This window comes from Agelaius tricolor, unplaced genomic scaffold, assembly GCF_023055355.1.
Source record: "Agelaius tricolor isolate 1412-34295 unplaced genomic scaffold, bAgeTri1.0.p SCAF_1, whole genome shotgun sequence".
Classification (NCBI taxonomy): Eukaryota; Metazoa; Chordata; class Aves; order Passeriformes; family Icteridae; genus Agelaius; species Agelaius tricolor.
The window spans coordinates 81,894,860-81,917,720 of NW_027269261.1; the positions used below are offsets into that span (position 1 = coordinate 81,894,860).

The 22,861-nt window shown below is 41.5% G+C and overlaps 2 protein-coding genes across 7 annotated transcripts in view; both read right to left on the minus strand.

Annotated features, from left to right (window-relative positions):
• The window catches only part of RNF144A (ring finger protein 144A), a 79,420-nt gene extending 70,279 nt beyond the window's left edge, over positions 1–9,141 (minus strand). For 2 of the 6 annotated variants that reach the window (XM_071441233.1, XM_071441240.1), the window contains exon 1: positions 8,890–9,141. The gene's annotated coding sequence lies outside the window, so the exon portion shown is untranslated. Of the gene's footprint in view, positions 1–5,014; positions 5,121–6,731; positions 6,899–8,889 lie in introns of those variants that run through there. The other 4 variants (XM_071441207.1, XM_071441225.1, XM_071441199.1 and 1 more) reach the window with 4 other exon arrangements.
• A 1,061-nt stretch (positions 9,142–10,202) lies between these two features.
• On the minus strand, positions 10,203–18,754 carry RSAD2 (radical S-adenosyl methionine domain containing 2). The gene is made up of 6 exons (XM_071441184.1): positions 18,109–18,754; positions 17,760–17,921; positions 17,053–17,282; positions 15,756–15,905; positions 14,036–14,068; positions 10,203–13,467 (listed from the first exon to the last, which is right to left on the minus strand). The coding sequence occupies exons 1-6, from the start codon at positions 18,419–18,421 to the stop codon at positions 13,303–13,305; spliced, it is 1,053 nt and encodes a 350-aa protein (XP_071297285.1). The 5' UTR covers positions 18,422–18,754; the 3' UTR covers positions 10,203–13,302.
• Between the last annotated feature and the right edge of the window lie 4,107 nt (positions 18,755–22,861).

The following is a 22,861-nucleotide window of genomic DNA, read 5'->3' on the forward strand; positions in this document are numbered from 1 at the left end:
CACCTCCACATACAGATTAACCAGCCCCTTCTCTGTGTGCTCATTTATGCCAGGGCATGCAATGCTGCAATTCACAACACCACAGTAGCCAAAGGCCCACTCAACCTGGCTGTCTTCATGGCTAGCACCAGACAACCCTCTGAGATTCTGGAATAACTCACATCTTTCCCATCACACAGCACTGCTCATTCATTGGCAGGCACATCAAGCCTTCACACATTAAGAGTTCATACAGTTTAAGCTGTACCGTCAGATGCCCAACATTTGGTCATTTTGGGACACACTGCCCCAAAGCCACTCTTTGCATCTGAATACTTTGCATTTGTGGTACTTTCCAGGAATAGATGATATCTACAAAAGCATACTGCATTGAGAGGAAAACCACTGTATTTACATTATTGTTTTCTAAGGAATTCATATCTTTTTTAATTTGACAGTTTCATTATACTCCTTAACTGTTAACATCCAAAGAAAACGTCAACATTCAAATCCTCCAAATATTTTTGGAAATAATTTATGCAAAGTATCCCTATTTCAAAATATTCTTATTTCCTTATTTCCATGTATTGAATGGCTGCTGAGTAGGAAGAAGAATATGGAGGAAAAGAAACTGAAGAGGGCTTTTTGTATTATTATGAAAAGTAACTTGTTTTAAAGAAATATGGACACAGTATATTCAGGAAAAAACTCTCTCTGCTAAATGAGGGAATCTTTTCTGATCCCTGCAGACTTTCCAACACTGTAGATGTGTAATAGTTTTAAATGTCAGGAGCCACCTCAATTAAAGAGAAAGTCAATTTGGCACTTAGACTCCTGAAGAACATAATGATGCAAATCACAGAAGGTTCTCTTACAAAGCCTTTTTGAGCATTCAATAAATGCATGAAAACATGATGTGCTTTACCTGATGCACATATTCAAATTTAAGTGTCTGTATAAAATAGGAACACAAGTCTTTAAAATTATTCTTTATTTTCTTTTTACAGCATTTACTGTTTTCAGGTAGTGGAGTTCTACATATTTTCACTGAATGAAAAAAAAAATCAAAGCCTGATGAATGCCTGGGAACAATCTCATGGAGTATCTTCCGATTTTCTCCCACTCAAGCACTGAAACAGCTGGACAGCAAACACAAAGACTTGAGCTAATATGAAATACCTAAACTCAGGTATATAGCTCCCACAAAGAGCATTTCCTACTCTAAGAACTACTAAGAACTATTGTTTCACCCTCAACAAAACATTTCTAGGAAGATCTAATTGCTAAGGGACAGATACTAATCTTCTGCAGCCTTTCAGCAATTTCCAAGAACTTGGATACTGTCTTTCATTTAAGCCTGCTTGTTTTAAGTTTCTTTGACTGTAAAGATTTTTTTTTTCCATTTAAGAGAATGATCTCCTCTCTTTCCTATAAAGCTCCAGATACTGAAAATTCTTCATAACCAGTAGGGCTGAATGAGTTCCACATTAAGGCAATCACATGGAAACTCCCTTGGTATTGAGAAAACAAATGGATTTTCACATTAGTTTAGGTGATTTTGATAGGACATCCTTATGTGCATATATTGTTTTACCCTGGAACTCTCCAGGTTATAGTTTTAGTAACATCCTGTCCAGCGCAGCACAAAAACTGTTTTGTTTTGCAGGGTTTTTTGTGGGTTTTTTTTTTCTCCTCCAAAAATGGCACCATCTTTGCCCTTCCACAGTTCAAGATCAGAAATGGTTGATAGCAGAGTGAAAATACACTGTCATTTCAATGAAAATGGGCTCAGTGTCATGGAGTGAGAAATGAAGCTGCATGAGAAAAGATCCTAAGGCAAAAGGGAAAAAGCAGAGATCCTCACTGCCCTTGCAGCAATCCCTTCTGAAGCTGCCACTAACAGCAGTGTTGCCAGCCAGCAAAAAGGTACATCACTATTATTAGCACAATGAAGGGGCACAATGTTTTGACTCTTCCTTATACTGGCAGCTGTGGTGAATCATCCCATCCAAAAGCAACTATTCCTATTAATAAAAGTTACAAGGACATGCCTGTGTTGGTCTGAAGACCAATACAGCAGAATCATGGAGGACAGGAGACAAAATCAAACCAAAGAAACCCCCAAAAAACCCCATGCAGACCTTTCAGAGAAGACAGAGCAAAACTTTCCAAAAAGAGCAGCCCCTGAAAACACATTCATCTGTAACTATAAGAAAGCTTCACAGCAGTAATCTAAATTGAAAAGCAGGGAACACAGCCAAACATTATATTTCATTCAAATCTGTGAAGTTCACCTTTCTAAGGAGCTAGTGGAAATGTAAAGTGACTGATTCAAATATTTAGCACTGACAGTTTGCCAAAAAGATATCACATTCTTTGGATTTATGAGTTGTCTATGAATTTGTCATACTTTGATTTTTGACTAAATATGTAACATGAACTGAAATAAGAACTACCCTGTTGCTCCCACTGAAGTGAGATTTTAAGACAATGACAAGCTAGAACAAAAGAGAACAGAAGACAGAGAAATGGCTTATCACACTCCCAGTGACTCTACAGATGCAAAGGGGTTAAGACAGTAAAAGTACTATTGTTGCACCCTCAACAAAAGCCAGTGGTAAAACCTTTAAGATTGGATTTTCAGACATAAATCCATGCAAACTAAATGGCCAATGCTGCTGCCCCAGTGAGACATCATGCAAGAAAGGAGAGAGGTGATTTGACATTACATATTCTGAGCACCACCACAGCTGATGCCCAGTGACAGTAGCAGTTTGATGGAGCCAAGCTGTTTGCTTCAACAGGCAGGAGAGGTGAAAAGCTACAGTGGAGAGAAGGATGAAGTCACACTGCAGAGAATGGCTCCCTCAGAGCCACAAGGATCCGAAGTACAGAGCACAACTAAACACAGAGTGGAGCCACCCACAGCATGGAGAGGTGGCGGGGTCAGCAGCACTGCTTTGAGCAAGCTGCACACAGCACCAATTCTTCCAGCACAACCTTCCCCAAGGCCAGGGACTGCCACATCACATGGTAAAGAGAAAAAAACAAGGCTGTAGCCTTGAGATAAACTTACATCCTGCAGGTGAGTATGAATGGATGAGCATCCACAAACTTTGAAGGTCTTTAAGTGCTTACCATCAGAACTACAGACAGTACATAGTGCACCCTTAGGGAGCAACTGGCTTCTGCTCCTGTAGCAACTACGAGGTTCACCACCATGCTGTGCTTAACCTGTATCAGTTTCACTTCTCAGTGATTAACAGGAAGAGAGAACGGCTCTGTTTTACCTGAGGCACAAAGCTTATGAGGTCAGCTCAGTGTTTGGAGCAAGCCAGAGCCCAGCAGGCTCCAAGTGTGGTCCAGAGGATCAATGAGACCAAACAACAAGATGCAATAAACATCAACAGCCCATTTGAGCTGGCACATGCATCCTACAGCTCTCCAGCAACAGTGAAACCTAATGAATACTGTCATATCTTTGCTAGAAAGCTAGACACACACACAAAACTAAGAAACAGTAACTGACACCAGCAAAACCTGATGATTTAAAGAAGAGAGAAATCATCAAAAAACCTTTCAAAATACAAGTTGCCAATTAATATCAGAAGTATAAAGAAAAATAAACAGGAAGCTCTAATAAAAGTTGGGGCTTCGTTTGGTTGGTTTTATTTGAATATGGTCTGCCTTTCCACAAATCTAACATACTTATACACCCTCAACATGTATCTTTTGGTCAGCATTTTTTCCATTAAAGTAAGAATAGACAGTACACATCAAAGGTAAAAGTAATGCATAATTAATCTAAGAAAGTAGGTGTAGGTGTCTTCTCTAGGCTCCAACTTCGTGACAGGAAATACATTATTCATGAAGGAAGATGATGGTACAACATTAATCAAGTCAGCATGACAAGACAAACAAAGACCACAAGATGTATTCAACAGATAGCAGTGTGCAAAAGTGATCAGCTAACTGAAAGGTTCACACAGAGTCTGTTTACAGAAAACAAACACAGAGGAGAAATACAGAAATAAGACTGAACTGTTTCAGTTTGCATCCTATTAAGTCTTGTTACATTTGGGGAGCAATCTTTATATGATACAGCTAAAAGTTTCTGGGTGTCTAAAGAGCTGCTATTACGAAGTAAAATTAAAAAAAGAAAAGAGTTAAAATAATTATTTTAACAAACAGGAATTCACATAAGCAGGGCATGTATGAAGAACAATAATAAAATCTTTTTAAAACCAGGACTCTTTCCTTTCTCATCATGCACTTTTTGTCATATTATAAAGCTACTTGGGGCTAAAGACTAAACACTTGCTCTTCTTCATATTCAAAACTGTTGCAAAAATACTCAGTAACAAAAGAAAAGTATAATTTGAAACAGTGTCAAAAAATAGGAACACAATGTAAGCGGATTTGTAAGCAAAGGGAGCAGTAAAACCCAGTTTCCTAGGAATATGTGTCAAAGTTGCAGAAGAGTTCAGATTTCAATCTGTCCTTCAACAGGCATCTTTCCATCTGCTGAGGCTACCTACTGCCAGAAAAGGTGTAGGTTTATCGGCCATAAGCTACCACCCTCTCATGAATGCAACTGGAATTGCTCAAAAGGTTTAGAAATTAAAATAACAATGAAAGTCAGACATTCACAGAGAGTTGCACGCAATCTCTATTTTCTCAGAAAACCAGGCTAGAAATATATATATATATACTGACTGCACATAGCTTGGTGCTGAACTTGAAGTTGCTGTTACCAGACTGCACTGGAGACAAGAGCCTGACCACACAAGTCACAGAGCATTGCTCTCATTCTGTCAGAATGGATGTATTTCTTAATAGGGAATAAAGAGATGAAGGGAAAACCATAGTAATAGAAGGAAACCCAGACTTAAAAAACATTCATTTTCCTCCTAAGAGGACAAACACTATCTGAAGCATCAGCCCCAGAAAAATACAGCTGCTTTATAGAATGCAGCAAGACCCCTCCTGTCACCCCAGGGAGGGGACATTTCAGCAAGGAACAGACTCTGCTCACCCATACCACCACAACCATCCTGTGTGGCCATTGCAGGGAGGCAGCCCTGACTGAAAACATTGTGTACGAAGACAGCAGGCAACCACTTCTGATGCTTCTGTCAGACCTGCCCCCATCAGAGAAATGAAAAGAGAGATATATTTATATACATACATTGCGTAAAACGTTCTATATAGCATATATTTCATATACATACACACAAAAAAGTATATATAGAAGGAAATTAATAGCTGTGAGATTATAAAACTCACACATAGATCCTCATCAATGATCAAACACGAAGCAAATCAACCGCTGAACAGCAGCAGAAATAATAAGCATAGGAAGAAGCTGATCACATGCCTGATTATCAAGGGCTAATAACAGATTTTTGCCTCAATATATTTTCCTAATTCATTTTCATATTCCTTGTATTTAGTTTTCCTAGCTAAATATAAGAGTTGTCTGCAAGGACTGGATATATAGAACAGTATACAATTGTTATGCTCTATATGATCTATTTAGTAGAGAGTAGAGTTGAGACAAAGGCTGGTCAGCTGAAACTGTCTCAAGAACCACAGTGGTAGCTTTCATAGCCTGTAGTTCATACTGGAGTTTTATGGTTACAGGAAATAACCCAAATAATCCAGAATTAGAACAGTCAGTAAAATTTCCAAGTGAAATTCAAGAATAAAGACTCCAAAACTATGGAATCTGCCTGCTCACAAGCAAAGCAGTGATCAGTGCAAATAAAGCTGAACATTTGTAAGTAATGAAAAAATTACACCTGAACCTGGTAAGTTAGAACTTTATTTTCCAGACAACCTGCAAGACCTGCCCACATTATGAAGTATTTCAGATGATCCATTGGACATCATGAAGAAGAAAAAGTTTCTATTCAATAAGCTTTAGTGCATTTTTTTCAATCACAAGTCATTTCCATTCAATATAAACAGGATGAAGCTGTATTAAACTGTCATAGTGATACCTGGAGGATAACAGCAAGGTGTTTCAATGCAACATGCTACCACTGACTTGATATTCTATGAAAGAAAAGGTGAGAATCTTGCTGTAATAAGGAAGTAACAGTCATGCCAAGACTAGAACAATCTGATAAGATAGTCTGTCTTCACAGTAAATAAAAAGTTACCAGACATACTGATTCACTTTCTCTGTTCCTCTTTTTCTCCAACCTTTTAGAAAAGACACTTAATGGTACTACCACTATAAGCAGCACTATCAACAACCAACCAACCTATTTGAAAATCCATTTTATACTATTTTTGCCAGCTCCAGAATTTGCTGACTGCATATGCAGAAAAACTGTAAGCATTTCTGATCCCAGTTGATTAGGAAACACAAAAAACATAACACTTTGCAGCAAGCAGCCAGAAGAGCAAGTCTATTTTCAACAGCTTCTTCCTCCCAGCCATCAGAAGTGAAAAACAGACATTATCATTATGATCTTTTTGTCTGATCTCCTTCAAAATGAATTTTATGAGCTTGTTTCCACAAAGCAATACAGAAAAGGATTATGCCTTATAAAAAGAACAGCTGACCACAGCCTAAGTTAGACACAGCAGAATCACTACACCACTCAAAACGAGTGGTGGGTTAGTTTGTAATTGTTTTCCATTTCCTTTTTGTAACACAAGATGTAAAAAGGAGCACAATGAAAAGCAAGTCTTCTAATCAATCCACAGGCTACTAAATCAATTGCATAACTATTGATACTAACCCACAGGAAATATGGTGGTAAGTATAACAGGTTCCAGTTCCCCTGCTACATCAGGTCTCTGAGAGAGAGAGAAAAGGTCTGCGCTCGCTGACCAGACTGCAGGATGATCAGAGCCATTATTTTTCCCTGAATCAGCACTGGGAGGGCAAATACGAGTTTTCTGCCAGCCTATGAGAGCATTCTTGTAAATACAGCAGATACACTGAAGCCATTCATACCCACTGTATGACACTGCAGCCAAAACTCATGTTTAAGACAGCAGCTTTGTCCCTTGGCTTAGCTGAAAGAAAAGTTGTCAGAAGTTATAAAAAAACCCCACATGAAATCTGACAAATACTTGGAATATAGTATTGGTTGAAAAAAAAAAAAACAAACAAACCCACACTTAAAATCAAAGGACTTAAGCAACTATATAGTCTTTTTTTCCCTACAAATTATTGCCTGAAAATACTGAAACAGGTAAAAAAAACCCCAGATTGTAAGTGTTACTGCTAATAGTGTAAAAGTGTAACTTTCAAAACAGTACTTCAAGGGCAAAAATCTACAATAACAACAGACAACAAACACGATTTGATCTAGCAGCTCCTAGGATATGAATCATAGTGATTTAGATATGAGGGGAAATCAACCCTCTGTTTTATATAAAGGATGGCTTATTCAAAGTAGCTATATCAAATTGAAACACCTAGTATTATTTCAATCACAAATAGTTTTCCCCCTCATAATACACAGATTGCACAAGAGGATAATGAGACATGATGGTCAGGGAAAGGGGGGGAGTAAAAAAATGAAACTTCATCCCAGGGGATGAAGATAGCCATGGGGAAAAGCCTGTCTTTTTCAAGACACCTCTAGACAAAAGGAACTGTTTTTCCCTCCTGCCACTACTCTTCTCACTTGATCTTGCTTCTCTTGGGTATTTAACAAGCTTCATGTTGGGACACCTTGATACCTCGTTGCCAGGAAAAAATGTTCTAAGTTTTCCCACACTGTAAAAGTCCCATTAAAGTATAAACTAACCATTTTCATTAAAATGCACAAATCCCCCCCTCACTGTACTACAACCCTACACACTCTTTTACCCCCCCACTCATCCCCTCAGTAGCCTCTGAAGCCTGTGAGAGAAGCACACACAAGCAGACAGGCCAGCCACCAGAAGTTTACACTACTGATGTAATCTCTCCAGTAGCACTCTGCCCAAGAACATGTAACTTCAGCTTAGCCACTCCTGGGCCAGCACTGATAAGCTGATGTGAAATGAAGCAATCCGTTTCCCAATGTAAACAGTTGTTCGGCTACACAGGGGACAATATAAACAAATGGATCTATTTATAAATCATCATTTATGCTTGTTATAGAACAGGAATATTATGTTCCAGGGCAGAAGTGACAGTATTTCCAAGAACACAGTAAAAATTCAAAGAGCTGGTATCTTCTTCCATCAGCCTGCCCTGCTGACACTCCCTGTTCCAGTACTACCCAAGCAATAAACACAAGATGCAGGACCTGATCTGTTTAGGAACAAGATATCCTTGATCCGGCGGGTGGGAAGACACCTCGTTATTGTACCTAGGGGCTCTTCCAACAGCTCAAAAAAAGGCTACGGTAACATCCCTTCACCTCCGGGAAGGAAAGCCCGAGCCTTACTCCCGCTTCTTCAACCCTGCAACCCGAACGATCCGGGTTCTCCCCAGGCTGCACACTCCGCTTGTACTGAGAGCACGGATGGGGGTGGCACTCCACAGACCCCTGCGCTCATTATTTCCCCCTCCCGACGAATGGCTACCGCACTCCAGGGCACTGGCTGGGCTCTTTCCAGACATTTTCGTTCGTTTATGGAAACCCCACGACAGAGCACACGCGGGGCTGAGCTGCCGCTGTCATTACGCCCCCGACGCGGCGCTCCGCCGGCGGCCGCGCTTCCCGCCGGCAGCCTGGCCCCGCCGTGCCCGCCCCGCAGCCGGCACCGCTCCGGGCACAGCGCCCTGCTGCCGGGGGCTCCCGGCGGGCGGCAGCGGCAGGGATACGGCCGCCGCCGGCAACGCCGCCACAGCCCTTCACGTAGAGGGGTCGAGGGTGCCCGTGCGCTCCGGCGCCGCCTCCCGCTGCCCCAGCGCCCCGGGAGGCGCCCCTGCTCCCGCCGCCCCGGGCGCCTTACCGTGCCGCTGCAGCCCCTGCCGGCGCGGGGCGGCCCGCGGGCGGTGCGCGGCGCTGTCCCACGCTATCCCGCGGAGCCGCGGCAGGACGACGCCGCCGCCCCAACCATGGTCTCCACCCCCCGCGGAGCCGGAGTGTGCGCGGCGGGCGCCGCTCCCGGTCTTTTCTCCGGCGGGGGAGGAGGAGGGTGGGGTGAGGGCGGGCGGGGGCGGGCGCGCCCGCGGCGGGCGGGCGCCATTAACGGCCGCGCTCGCGCCACCGCCCACTTTGAAGCGGCCGCGCCGCGCCAGGCACAGCGGCGCCCCCTGGCGGCGGCGGGAGGCGCCTCCCGGGCGCGGGGATCCCGGGATTTCCCGCTTGGCAGCGCCGCTGGCCCGGGCGTGCCGAGCCGAGCCGCCGCTTGCACCGAGAGGCTTTTCATCTGCTTGAAGCAATAGCACTTGGGGTTGTCTGAGCGTGATGGGCCGGGCCCAGCAGGTCCGTCAGCGGCAGAGAGAACAACGGGGCTGGCTGTGCCGAGGAGGCGGGGGGTTTGTCCTGCCTGCCGGGGAAGGAAGGAGAGGAAAACACGGGAACCATGACGGGCACGGCTGTTCTGCGGGAGCTGTCCGAGCCTCCCTGCTGTCGGTGTGTGTGCGGAGCAAGGCCCGGTGCTCCTGCGGCAGGCAGGAGGCACGGCAGGAGCCGCACGGGAGCTGTGTGGCGGAGTCATGGGGCACAGCCCAGCACGGCAGCCCCGGGCCCGGGGCACACCGCAGCTCACTGCGGCACGGCTGCTGGGCCCCTCACGGCGCCGCAGTGCGCGGGGCAATGGCAAAGCGGGGTAAAAAGCCAAGCATCCTCTCACACACAGCCAAATACTGTGAAAAGCTCAATTTGAGGTTCTCTAGTAGAAGAGTTTACACCGAGTCTGAAGATGGAGGGTGAGCTTGAGAAGCTGCTTGTCTTCAGTCTTCTAAATAGACTGGCTTTTCTCTCTTATTTACCATAACAGAAGATAATCTTATTTTTGTCCTCGGATATTTATGGATAGCTGTGCCTTTCGCACATCTGAACAGCACAAGGTATTTGAACTGTCTTCTCCCAGCACAGCCCAGTCCACTCAGCCTTGTAACAAGTGCCTTTCATCACGAGGAGAATCACCACCATTGTTCTCCATTTCGGCCTCCATGCTGCCCTTGGCACCGTGCAAGCAGCCCCCCCGCTAAATACAGACCAAATGCACCCAGAATTACAGATCTCTTGCGAATGCAGCCACACGTTCTGCTACTATGGCTTGTATTACAGAAAAAAAAAATAAAATTAGAGACAAACTTAAGAAAATAGAAACATTTATTGAAAGGTGCAACACACTCATGAAATACTTAGCACTAATTATTTGACACTATTAGTCCAAAATTGATAATTGGTAACATTCAAATATATCAGCATCCTTCATACTGAAAAATAGGGCATCCTAAAGTGCATCTTAAGTGACAATTTTACTTGTTACCCAAGGTATAGTCACAATTTTATCAGAAGTCATCCTTCCAAACACTCATTCTCTACATTTGTTTTACAAATAGAAACAATTGTATAATGTTAGTGGAATGCAGTGCCAGTTCTTTCCCAATTCAGCATCTTTAACAAGTGCTTAGCTGCAATACTATGATATTATACACAAAGCTACAATTAAGCATATCTGTGCTTAAAAGACTTAAATTTAATCCTGACTTTTCAGGATCACAACATAGCTGTAATCACTAAGCCTGAGAGTAACCATGTTGAATTCTGTTTTATTTTTCTAGTCCCATACTGAAAGGTAGCCCCTACTACATCATGAAAGGCCAAAGTCCACTTTTGGTCCAATATGAACTGTGTTTATAATTTTATTAACATAAACTAGACTCATCAACTGTAGCAATTTTTTGTTTGTTTTACACAACAATAGATTTTGCAAATAAAAATGCCAATAGCTGTTCATTAACTGAAATTACTCTCAAACTGTATTGTGAGATTCTTAATTTCCAATGTACACAATTCATATTTCCTTTGAAAAGGAGTATCACACAGAGCAGAAACCTTTTACTAATTATGCAGGTGAAATCCCCAACATTTTAAGCACATAGAACCTTCTAGCAAAAGTCATCTTAAATGTCTGTACATTCTTTACTGGATTTTGACATTTTCATCTCCTTCTTGTTTCTCCTGCAGTTTCCTCTGTAGGCACAGAGGAAGCAAAAGGATAGCCATTTACAGGATAAAATGCAAAGCAAAGAATGGCAGGATTTCTGGACCTGAACAGGAGTTTGTGTACCTCATATCTGTGTGCTGTGCTACAGCTGGCATTTTTTGCAGAAGCTGCAGGGTGGTAGATTTTTTGGTACATTGATGCACTAAATCTTTCCCCATCCTGGGACTGAGACAGCAACAAAGAAAAATGCTTCTTTTCTATCAGTGTGGTGTAGGTACTGAGGAAGAGACTAGATTTAATATTTGGGCAGGGGAAGTCAAACCCCAGTTACATAAATTTGCACTGCTCATAGAGCCAGGGAGATCTCCAGCCAAGGTCAGTGAAATAGCTGCCAAAAGACTGTGGGGTTACTGTGTGTGGGCCACATTTTAAATGTCACTTGGTGTTAATACAAGAAAAAAAAAATACTGAAATGTCTGTGTCTAGGAAATGTTGTGACTGCAATATGCAAAATACAAAGAGACAAAAGAGCACCACTGAGTATAGTTACAGTTAGGATCGTAAAAATAGAAACTGAAGGGATTATAAATGGGAACGTTTTCACTGAGTATTCAGAGTACTTTCCTTTACACAGAAGTACCAGCTCCTACTTAAGCATTTTCCCCCTTCAACTTTGAAGGTGCATTAGGTGAATGCAAAACATTTCTTTCATGCAAAAATGCAAAAAACTTCTTTAAAAAAATCAACTATCATTTCCAAAAAAAAATTGAATAAGGTGTCATTTTCTCTATGTGGTATATTTAATGCATGCTGGCTTCCAGCTTCTGCAAATATTTAAATGTGTGAGACAGTCCAGGCATTGAGTTCAGGGACAGGATTAATGAGTAGTGCCATCTCACTTCTGCTCTGTGCAGTGCCTATCCCTGTACCCTTCAGACAGAGGGAGGATGGGACTAGTTAAATTTGAAAACCTGCCATTATAAAGACATAACCATTGCCAGAAAACCAAGAGTGAGGGCAGTATATTAGATTATTTTTCATGTTTTGAGGATTTTTCTTTTAGTTTTTGTATTTTATATTGATGCTACCTGCTTTTAAAATCAAAGGTAGCTCTCACAAAACCAAATTAGTTTCATTTAAAATCTGCAGGTTTATAACCAGCAAGCTAATTAGTTGCTGAGATAAGCAACCTTTAAAACAGGGTTGTTTGATTTATGAACTTTGTTGTGTGTAGTTCCATAGCTTAGCAAAATAAAAAGCTAGTATTCAACAGAAGATATATGTTAGGTTGTTCTACATGGTATTAATTAGTTTAAGAAAGAATATTCATCAGAACTATATGCCCACAGTTCAAAAATAGTTTAAAGTAATAAATCAATATTTGCAGATGAAAGGAAAATTGAGATACTAATAAAATAAAAACAATGTTTCCTTGTAAATATTCGTTAGAACAAATATTTGAAGGACATTTCCAATGTGAAATATGATGTTGTTTATCATTAGATAAAATGTACCTCTAGGTTTTAGGATGAATGAATATAATATTTTTTCATGACTAAAAATATGTTTTCACAGAAAATTACATGCCTCAACATTTTTGCAAATATCATGTGTTTATAGAGAGGAGAGGGAGAAGATTCTGTTACAATTAAGTCTTAAAGAATAAAAACTGCCAATTTTTTCTCCTTAATTTTCTTTTAAATACGTTATTACTTAATGATTCCCGGATTCTGACCCTCTATTACTGCCGAAAAAAGCAGAAGTTGCTTCCAGAGGCCTGCCAGCTGGCCCTCCAGCGATCTACCCAGGAACTGCAATCCATGTTGCCCTGAGAAACAGGCAGAATGTGTTCCCTGATAAGAATTTTCACTTCTCCGTCATTACAGCTATTTAGAATGAATTAGAGTTTGGGATGGTTTCTTGCTTCTTATCTGGCATGAACACTCATGGAGTATTTTATAGAAACAGTTTGCCTTTTAGTCCTTGGTGCAATGGACTACAAAGTTTATTTCAGAGATCTGTTCATGTAAAAGCTCTGAAAGTATTTGGTCATGCTCAAGAAAGTATAGACAATGTAATCTGCATTTTAAAAGCATGTAACATATTCACATGTACAGTTATACTGAACATCAGTCTGTGTAAAATACCAGGTGTAATTAAAAGCATTATATACAAGTATACACTCACCTATAAGATACACCTGTTTTCACAGAATGCACTGCCCTAACTCAGTATACTGAATCACCAGTCCAGTTTCATATCTGCTTTACTCCACACATACTTTCCTCCTCTTTTTAGGAACATCTTCTCATCAAATCCGCTGAATTTTATAGCTGCTTCTACACCAACATCCAGGATGGACTTGGAAGGTTCTTTCCGCCCATTTCTACAGTTTAGAAAACGCATCTGGAATGTAAGATAGATAAGATGTTAAGATGTTAGAAAGTCAATTTGTAAAATCTTCATTTTTCTACAGACTTAAGCAAGTTGCACTGCAATTCCACCAAAGCCTATGTAAGTGCATGAAGAGGTTCACTCTAGTCCTCAGAAGGCTCAGAAACTCATGGTTAGACATGTGACAAATCTTAGCAGGAACAAAGCAATATCATAATTCTTGAAGATTAAATGCTGTCACTTCAGTTACATGTAAGCTAAGTTGGCACTCTGAAACTTAACTTTCAAGGCAAGTTCTGCATTTTTATATTAAAGAAAAAAAGCAAAGATGTCCTGCAAGACTAGACATCTACACCTTAAGATTTGTGATGTAAGGATTATGTGTGCAGGCTGATGGCAGCGCCTCCTTAGGTCATGCTATATTGTAGTTCACAACATGTCTGATGGGCATAAATAACATCTGTTCCTTGTACTACATGGCAAAATTGTTTTATAGAATGCAGAGTAAATTAACTGGTTATCAATGTTGTATACATACATATATTAGCATACAAATACCATGTATCAAAAAAAGACTTACATATTCATCCAGAATGAGGTATGAATCCCTCATCTGTAATAGATCAAAAGAAAATACTAAATTAATGTACAAATCAAAATTCCATTCCACTGAAAAAGGAGGGACAAAACAAGCAACTATTCATTCAAGGTCTGATACAAGTCTTTGAAACAGTTGCTGTATCACCACTGTTTCAGTGAGTTTGGATGAAATTTATAGAAATAAATGTCAGAATTACTAGAAAAACTTTATGTATGAATAAATTAGTAATTCCTGGAATATTACCTCTCCAGTGTCTAAGTGAAATGTGGGTGCCCAACTGGGCAAAGGTATTTTAAATAATATCCAAGTTTTCTATTAACTTCTACACCAGAAGAACTTAAAGTTTTGCATGCTGGAATGATTATGCCATTTTCCAAACAAATGACATGACCATTTTAACTGGAATGTTTAATTATAACCCCACCAAACAAAGGTATTCTGCTGGCTCAAAGGCTAAAAAGCTCTCAGGTCTCCACAAAGAAATATGCCAACAGCTGAAATAAGACATGTTTGCTTAGCTAAGTGGGCATCTCCTAAGTCCTTCTTAAAATTCTCTGGGTAGCTGAGGCTTGCTGCTGTATAGAACAGGGAATCTGATCAATTTGGTGTTCATCTTTCACACAGGTTTACCAGAAATCAGAAACAGTTTTCTGGAACGAAACCTACCATGGGAAGCCTTTTTTGTAGGACTTCTATTATTAAAAAAAAAAAAAAAAAAGAAAAAGTAGAAACAGTTCTGGGTTCTCATCTTAACCCTTTCTCTGATGAGTGCTCCCTCTCACCAAATACCTCAAATGCTAACTGCACAGCCCCACTTTTAGATCTTACATAGCAAAGACAACCCAGTGTGCTCGCTTAACCTCTACATACATTAAGAATTAAACTGTAAATGGAGTCCTTATCTGTGGAAAGGAAAAGGAACACAAGATGGGAGATTTAATGCATTCCTGAACTTGGTTCAACTTGCTATTTCTTCACTTAGTTCATAAACTTTCCTAACATTGAGTCTTCTAACTCTCCTCATTCCATCTTTAGGGTCTGTAGGCATTTAAAAAATGGCCTGAGCTGCACCTTAGGCACCTAAGTCCTTTAGTGTGGTTACTGTAAGCTGGATGGTAGCTGATCAAGTTAACTGGTAGGCTTTGCAGGAGCACAAGGAGTCTTCTCCTGATTAAAGAGCCTGAGTGTGCAAACCAAAGGAGTTCAGACAGAAAATGTTAAAAATGCAACTTTATTGTGAGAGGGATTACCCAAAAGTACTATTAGTTGGGTACTGTTCCTCAGTACCCAATACAGTGCTGGTTGGGATGCTGTCTTAGTCACGTAGGTTGATGGCACTGGCATAATGTGACATCACAGTCAATCTCTATTAGGAAACTAGACTTAGACTATAAAGGGTGTTTACAATAACTCTGAAATTTTCAGGATCTTGTGCCCAAGTCAGGAAGAGTATCCACAGGACTGGGAACAATGGGTTTTTCCTCTTCCTAATAACTTTGTTGTCAATGAAAAGCCTTAAGAAAAATTTAAAATCTTGGCTTCCACTATAACAAAAGCAGTTGCTGATAAAGTTGTACTGAACCTCTTCTAAGCCACTATTAACAGGGAAAGTATTAATTGCCATGAAAATTTTTTGTTCCTTTCAAATATTCTAGCATTATTTAAAAATAAAGTTACAAAGGGACAATTTCATTTTTACCTTCTGATTAGATTCAGGTACCAAGCAGGAGACATCTTTGTGGCGATCCAGGAATCGATCAAAGTCTTCATCACTGATAACAAATTTTTCTGCTTCTCTTAGAGCATCCTCACCACTGTTCTCCCCTTCGATAATCAGGCACTGGAATACCTGGACAAAGAAAGCACCCGGGTAAGACTTTATGTTTTCACTTGCCTTGAGGGTAAGAGACTTCAGTCTCAGTAGCAATGTCTAATTTTTCTGTCAGTGGAGACAAAATGACACAATTTGTCATAACTGAATACTCCACAAAGGGCATGATGCAGATTTACTTTTTGTAAATTAACATTACATAGCTCTAAATGTTATAAATTATGATTTTCCTTACTGTTTGAGATTTCATTTAGAATGGTTTTTGGGCCTTGTTTTTTTTCTGAGAAATTCTGTGTCTATAACAATATTCATGAGGCAAATAATGAGATATTACTCCACATGTTCTCCCATATTTATGTCACATTATATCTACCCATTTTCAAACTTATTTCTAGTAAAAAAATAATAATATGTGTACACTCACCTCTAATACTCTGTAAGAGAAAATTAATATACACTTATGTGGATGCTATGGGACAGAGAAAGAGAAACGGCAAGCATTTCTCACAGTGGCTTGTGAGAAGTTTTAGGGAGCTGGAAAGATGTGACAACTTGTTGACTATAAACAATTTGCATGTGGTGGTTTTTCTACTTTATTTTTCTGTTCCTCTCAAGGACAGTGCATGAGAAAGATGTTTCTGTTAGCCAATAGAATAGAATCTATCATACCACTCTATAAAAACCGTGCCGTTCTTTTGATTAAAGCCTTCTTTGCCTTTTCTATGATCCTGCCTCTCGCCTGTTCCTGCCCCGACCCCAGCACACGAGTGACACACTTATATCTTGCTAACAAGATATTGACTTTAGTGTGCCATTGTTCAGTAATTTTTCCTAATTTTCTCTACGCCATAACATATTTTCACATGTTAAAGGCTTTCTGTGCTAATTTTAATATATTAAAACAACCTAGATCTACACACACCAAAACAGTAATTTTCTGTACATGACACAACCAAAAAAAGATTCTTGACATACTGGGCTCCATTTAAGTGCTGAATGAGATAGAACCTATCTCAGCACCATGCAACATTGACAAGAAGGCTCCTAAGACCAGCCCAGGCTGGAGCTGGAGGTAAGACTCAGGTCAATAGAGGTTCAGACAACTCCAGGACTTCATTATTACTTTTGTTGAACAGGAAACATGTGGTATATACTACTTTCTTACCTTCCAGCGCACTGGGTTCAGTGCCTTGATCTGCTCATTCATATCTTCCTCAACATTAAATCTGTTGATGACTGAATTTATTTTAAAAGCAACTGCATACTCTCGGCACCACTGCCTCAGTTTATGGAGATTTTCCACATGGTTCTTCTTTCCTTGACGACGGCCAATTAAAATGTTGACATCCTCATTAAAACTATCACATGAAATTGCCAGAATATCTAAATATTCACCTGAAAAGAAGTTTTAAAAATTGATTAATATCCAGTCCCTCAGCTAAAAGCTGTCAGGACTCTAGTCACTTTCACTTCCTTGTCATCTGTCACAAAATGCCACGTTAATGCAGTTCTGTGGAGTCATTGCATCAACCACAAAAGCCACAGCAACAGCAGCATAGAAACACATAGTTTGTGTGTGTATGTGTCCCCAGCATTATGGAAACAGGTGGAACATACAGAAACATTTGGTATAATGGTGTAATAATTGTTTTGTTGCATCATTATACCAAAAAGTTTTTGTGGTATAATGCCTACCTTTACAGGATATAATCAACACTGTTTCACTGGCATTTACATTTGATTTGCATTTACTAAAACTTAAGCACTAAGAAACCATCTCCGACTTGCCCCCAAGCCCATCCATGGGTGAGGCTGCCCCACGGAGGCTCCCCAGTCCTGCCAGTGCAGCTGTGCCCAGTGCTCCCTCCTTACCGTACTTCTCAAACCATTGCTTTCTGATCAGGCTGCCATTGCTGACAATGCTGACACTTGGGAGCTCCAACTCCTGCTTGCAAAACTGGACCAGTTTGCCTACAAATTCGCCTCTGTCCTGAAGAAATGGTTCTCCTCCCGAGAAATTGATTTTCTCCATTCCTAGAGAAGGACCAAAGAAAGATGCTATGAACAACCTCTGCTGCCCGTCACCTGCTCCTGTTCAATGTTATCAATGCCCCACGGCAGCGGGACAAGGGACATCCCCGGGATAACTTTTTCCACGGCACTTGGTCCTGCGGAGTCCCCCTTCCCCGGTTCCCTCCGGACCCACCTCCCCTGGACTCACCTCCTTCCTTGAGCATCGCCAGCCCCCGCTTGGCCTCCTCCAGGGGCAGCACGAAGGAGGTCTTGGCCGTGTGGAAGCAGAAGCCGCACTTGTAGTTGCACTGCCGGGTGAAGTGGTAATTGACGCTGGTGGGCGTCGGGGCCGCGTCGTCCCCTTCCTGCTCCCGCTGCGGCCGGGGAGACGAGTCCCGCCAGCCGGGCAGGGACAGGGACAGGGGAGCCAGGCTCCAGCACAGCGCGCCCAGGCGCCCTCGCAGTGCCGCCAGCACCGCCCGCCCGACGGACAGCAGCCGGGCCAGCAGGACCAGCTGCATGGCTCGGCTCGGCTCGGCTCGGACCCGGCGAGATGCGCTGCTGTTTCGGACCCTCCTGGGCACGGTTCGACTGGACTTGATTCGGCTGGGGTCGGTTTGGCTGGTCTGGGTTCAGCTCAATCCGACCCGGCTCGGCTCGGACTCGGCGAGATGCGCTGCTGTTTCGGACCCTCCTGGGCACGGTTCGACTGGACTTGATTCGGCTGGGGTCGGTTTGGCTGGTCTCGGTTCACTTCAATCCGACCCGGCTCGGCTCAGCTCGGCTCGGCTCGCAGGCTGCAGAGAGGTGTCCGGCGCTCCGCACTTAAATGTGCGGTGACCGCCTCCCCTCCCCGCCCGTCCCGCCCCGCCGTGCAGGACGGCGGGGAACAGCTCGGTTTCGTTTTCCCTTCTCCCAGAAGCGAAACTTGGCACCGAGACGCGATGTTTTCCTTCTCCCGCCTGCCCCACCCGTGACTGCAGAGTCCCCACGCTCCAGAGCCGCTTCTCGGCCCCGGCCACCGCAGATGCCGCCGACTGCCCGGGGCTGGGAGCAGGTTTGAGCACCTCTGGGTTTGAGCGGGTCTAGAACCTGGGACCCCTCTTGGTGTGTGAGGTCTCAGTGACTTTGGCTCCTGTCGTTAAACTCGTGTAGCAGGGGGAAAACTGAGCTTGTATAACTGCACTGCACCTTTGTCAGGCATTCAAGAGCTCCTGTAAGTTTAAACAGTTTTGCATGGAAAAGCAACCCAAGTGAGGAAGCCTGATTACTTCAGATACATGAAAAGAAAGTAATTGCAGGTTCTTTGATTCTTGGTCTCAATAATGCTCCTCAAGCAAAGCTGCTGCACCAAGTTGAGCACATGGTTAGCCTTAGCAGAAACAGCTGGCAGCCTGAGGTGAGACATTGGTGGCTGCCCACTCGTGGTAACACCAGGAGAGACCAGGACAAAGCTGCCAGTTACCATATTCCTCAGTTCCTTGGTGGTACAACAGGTACTGCTGGAGAAGGAGCTCCTCCATGGTAATACCAGTTGCTATCTTCAGTCTTCAGTGTATTCAGACACACCAACAAGATTGTCACAAATTTTCAGCCTCACTTTGTCTTCACTCAGCCTGTCCTCGCTCTTGCGTGGGCTGTTTAACGTTGCCACTACTGCCAAGGTACGGTCATACTCAAATCATACCTTCCACCTGCATGTTGTCAAGGGCCTAAAATGGAGCTTCCCTCACTTCCATTGACCAGCCCAGCCAGAACTGCTGGTGTAGCCAAGCAGTCTTGCCCTCATCTTCCCTTCTTTTTATTTCTCCCTTCGAAAAAAGGGGTAGAACTATCTTCATCCTGTGCAATTTTCATGGGAAACAAAACCTGCTTGTGAATAAGAAGTGTTAATTGGGCTTGTCATTGCCTATTGTCGAATTCCTGTCATCTTTCCTTCACTTTCCTGGAGGTGATCTACTGGCTGAATAATGTCTGGATCAGCAAAAACCATTCTGAGCAGTTTTTATTGTTTGAAGGGTTTTTATTATTGTTTCTATAAGCTGTTTCTTGCTGGCACAGGTTCATACTACTAGGGCAGGATGAGAAACTTCTTGCTGTGTCTGGCTCCAGTAATGCCCTCTCACATGCTGCAGCATGATGTGAAACATCTCACTTCTGAGGCTTTCCAAAATGGTCTGAGAGGCTGTCAGCAGAGATTATTCCAGCAGGAGTTAACTGTGTGCTCTTCCAGTTCCTTGAGCTTTATGTAAGACACAAGATTAAGGATAAAAGCAGTATATTCTAATAAATAAAGAGTTTGTTGATCACAAACTTGAAAATATGATTGGGAAGGGAGGTGGACAAGACAATGCAAATTTAAACTGAAATCTGATATTGGAGTTGCTAATTGGTAGCTTCAATGTTTCAATTAATTTGGAGAATTCTGATATGCCCTCTTTCTTCCTCACTCCATACATCCCTTCTGTTGCATGGTAGGAATCCTATTTCATGTGTTACCTTCTCTGGCCCCAATTCAAATTCCCTTCTGTCCTCACTCATATCCCTTGTTCATGTCAAGTTAAGCCAATGCAGGTGTAGGAACTACAGTCTTTCTCTCTTCTTTGAGATGGCAGGCTCATGACTAGCCCTGAGCTTGTTGCCTAGTACCTCAGCTGGCCAGAAAAATTAGGTTCAAAATACTTAATTTCCACAGTCAGTAAAGAACCCTTGATGATTACCAATTTCTCTCGACACAAGAATTACATCTGATACCCAAACATTCCAAAAACATGTCAGAAAAATATTGCTCAATAAATCAGAAAATGAAAACATTAGCATTTTTGGACTGTTTTTCTTTGAAAACACACATCTCCATTTCAAGGAACAAAACATGCAGAGAACTTTGCACCCAAGCATACTTAAGGCTTCTTCTTTGCAATCCTATCAGTGCTTTCTTAGAAAAATGGAAATTATAGTTCCTTTTACTTTTTGCCTCAACTAAGTATGTTTTCAGATTACACTCTCTGCTTTACTGTAAAGCCTCTCAAAGTAAACTCAGACCAGGATGTGGCCCCTTCCTATATACAAGACCCAGCAGCATCAAGGACACTCACATTTTACATCCCAAACTTTCTTAGCTCACAGGCTCTATGGTAAGGCCTTCAAGAAAACACAGATGTGCATTTTTATGCACAAGCTTTGAATCTACAAGAAATATTGCAAGCTAGAACTCTACGGAAATTTTCTGTCCTGATGGCTTCAGGAAGAACCTCAGAAAAGCAAGAATAAATATTCTCTGAAATTTGTAGGAAGTATGATTCTTTCCTCTAGCTTTCTACAGAAGCCATCTTACAGTGGCACGATGGAGTCACAGTAATAAAAATGTTTCTGTATTCCAAATCTGTATCTAAAAACCCTTTAAAGATTAATATATTTTTTCAAAAATTATTGAATAATGTTATTAATAGTGCACTAGATAATAAATAAGTACACAACTAGCATGGAAGAATCCAAAGGGATAAACATAGATAATGCTCTTGTGCCTATATAATATTCTATATAAAATCTATATAATATTTATCGAATTAATGTAATTTTATATTTGAAATAAATTTATTGCTTTCTCCAGAATGGCCATTTGGCAGTTCCAGTCAAACAGTATTTTGCTAGGCAAACCAAACTACTGATACAAACATAAAAAAGGTTAAAAGAGGAGTCATATCACATCACCTGGGAGGACCAGAAACCATCCAAGGACAACCAGACAACTCATGCAAATCATGCAATGGCAGATGCAATTTTAGTGTTTGGTAAATGTATTACTTCTTGCTCTAGTCTCATCTGGAAACTATCTCTTTCTCATTGCATCTGCAGCACTATAAATGCAAATCTGTCAAGGACCTTGGACTTAGAGTGACTCAGCTCTCCTTGGGATGAAAAAATCCAAGGGGAAATTACCAAACAGAAAGCTCAAACCCACATGCAATTAAGTTATGAAAGACATATGAAACACACAGTATGACTATAGATACAGATTAGGCACATTTGAAAGAAGTCCACCATAGACCCTTAATAGTGTAGATGTGATTTCCCATTCAGGAAGTATTAAAAAGATGATTTCTATGATCTAGGAAAAGATCATAGACTTTTAGAATGATAGAATACCAGGTTGGGAGGGACCTCAAGGATCAACAGATCCTTTCTTGACAAAAGTATGTTGAGAGAAGGATTTTTCTGTGTCCTTTCCATAACCTCCCCCAAATATCTGGCAGTGGCCACTGTCATGGGCAGAAGAGGAATCTCTCTTGGCCTGACACTAACTGCCTTCTGTGTTCTTATGGTCTTATCCCCAGATCTTTTTCTTTACTGGAAGGCCATTTATTGATATTCTTTAAAGTTTATTTTGCATTAAAAGAGCAGTTTTATTTGTGTGTATTCCATGTACCTACTCATTTTATGTGCCTTTGACTTAAGTTTTTCCTGCCTATGTATCAGACAGCTGTTTCCAGGACTGTACACTTAGATATATTCTTAAGTTACAGGCTAATCAATTTCCATGCTTTGGTTTTGATTTTTTTTTCTCTTTTTCCATTTTGTGTGGATCAAAACTTTTTGAATATTCAAATGGTCTCTTGTCACTGTATCTCATCCCCATGGCTCTATGTAAGCACAGTGGACACTCAAAGATGTAAAAATGCTCCTAAGCAGTGTTTTGTACATAATTAGCACATTTGTTCTTCAACATTGCTTCATATTATACAGAGGACAAAATTATAAAGGTCCTTGTAGAGAGGCTGAAAAAGTCATACTGTCTCCACTGATTTTAAATACAACAAAGCATCTTGGGCATAAAAAGACAACTCTCTTTTCCTATATTTTTACTTGAATCCTGAAAGAGGCTACTTTAAAGTAATTAGGCAGAAGAACAGGCATCACATGCCTATTATGAATGATCTCATAAGCATTTTATAAATGAAGGA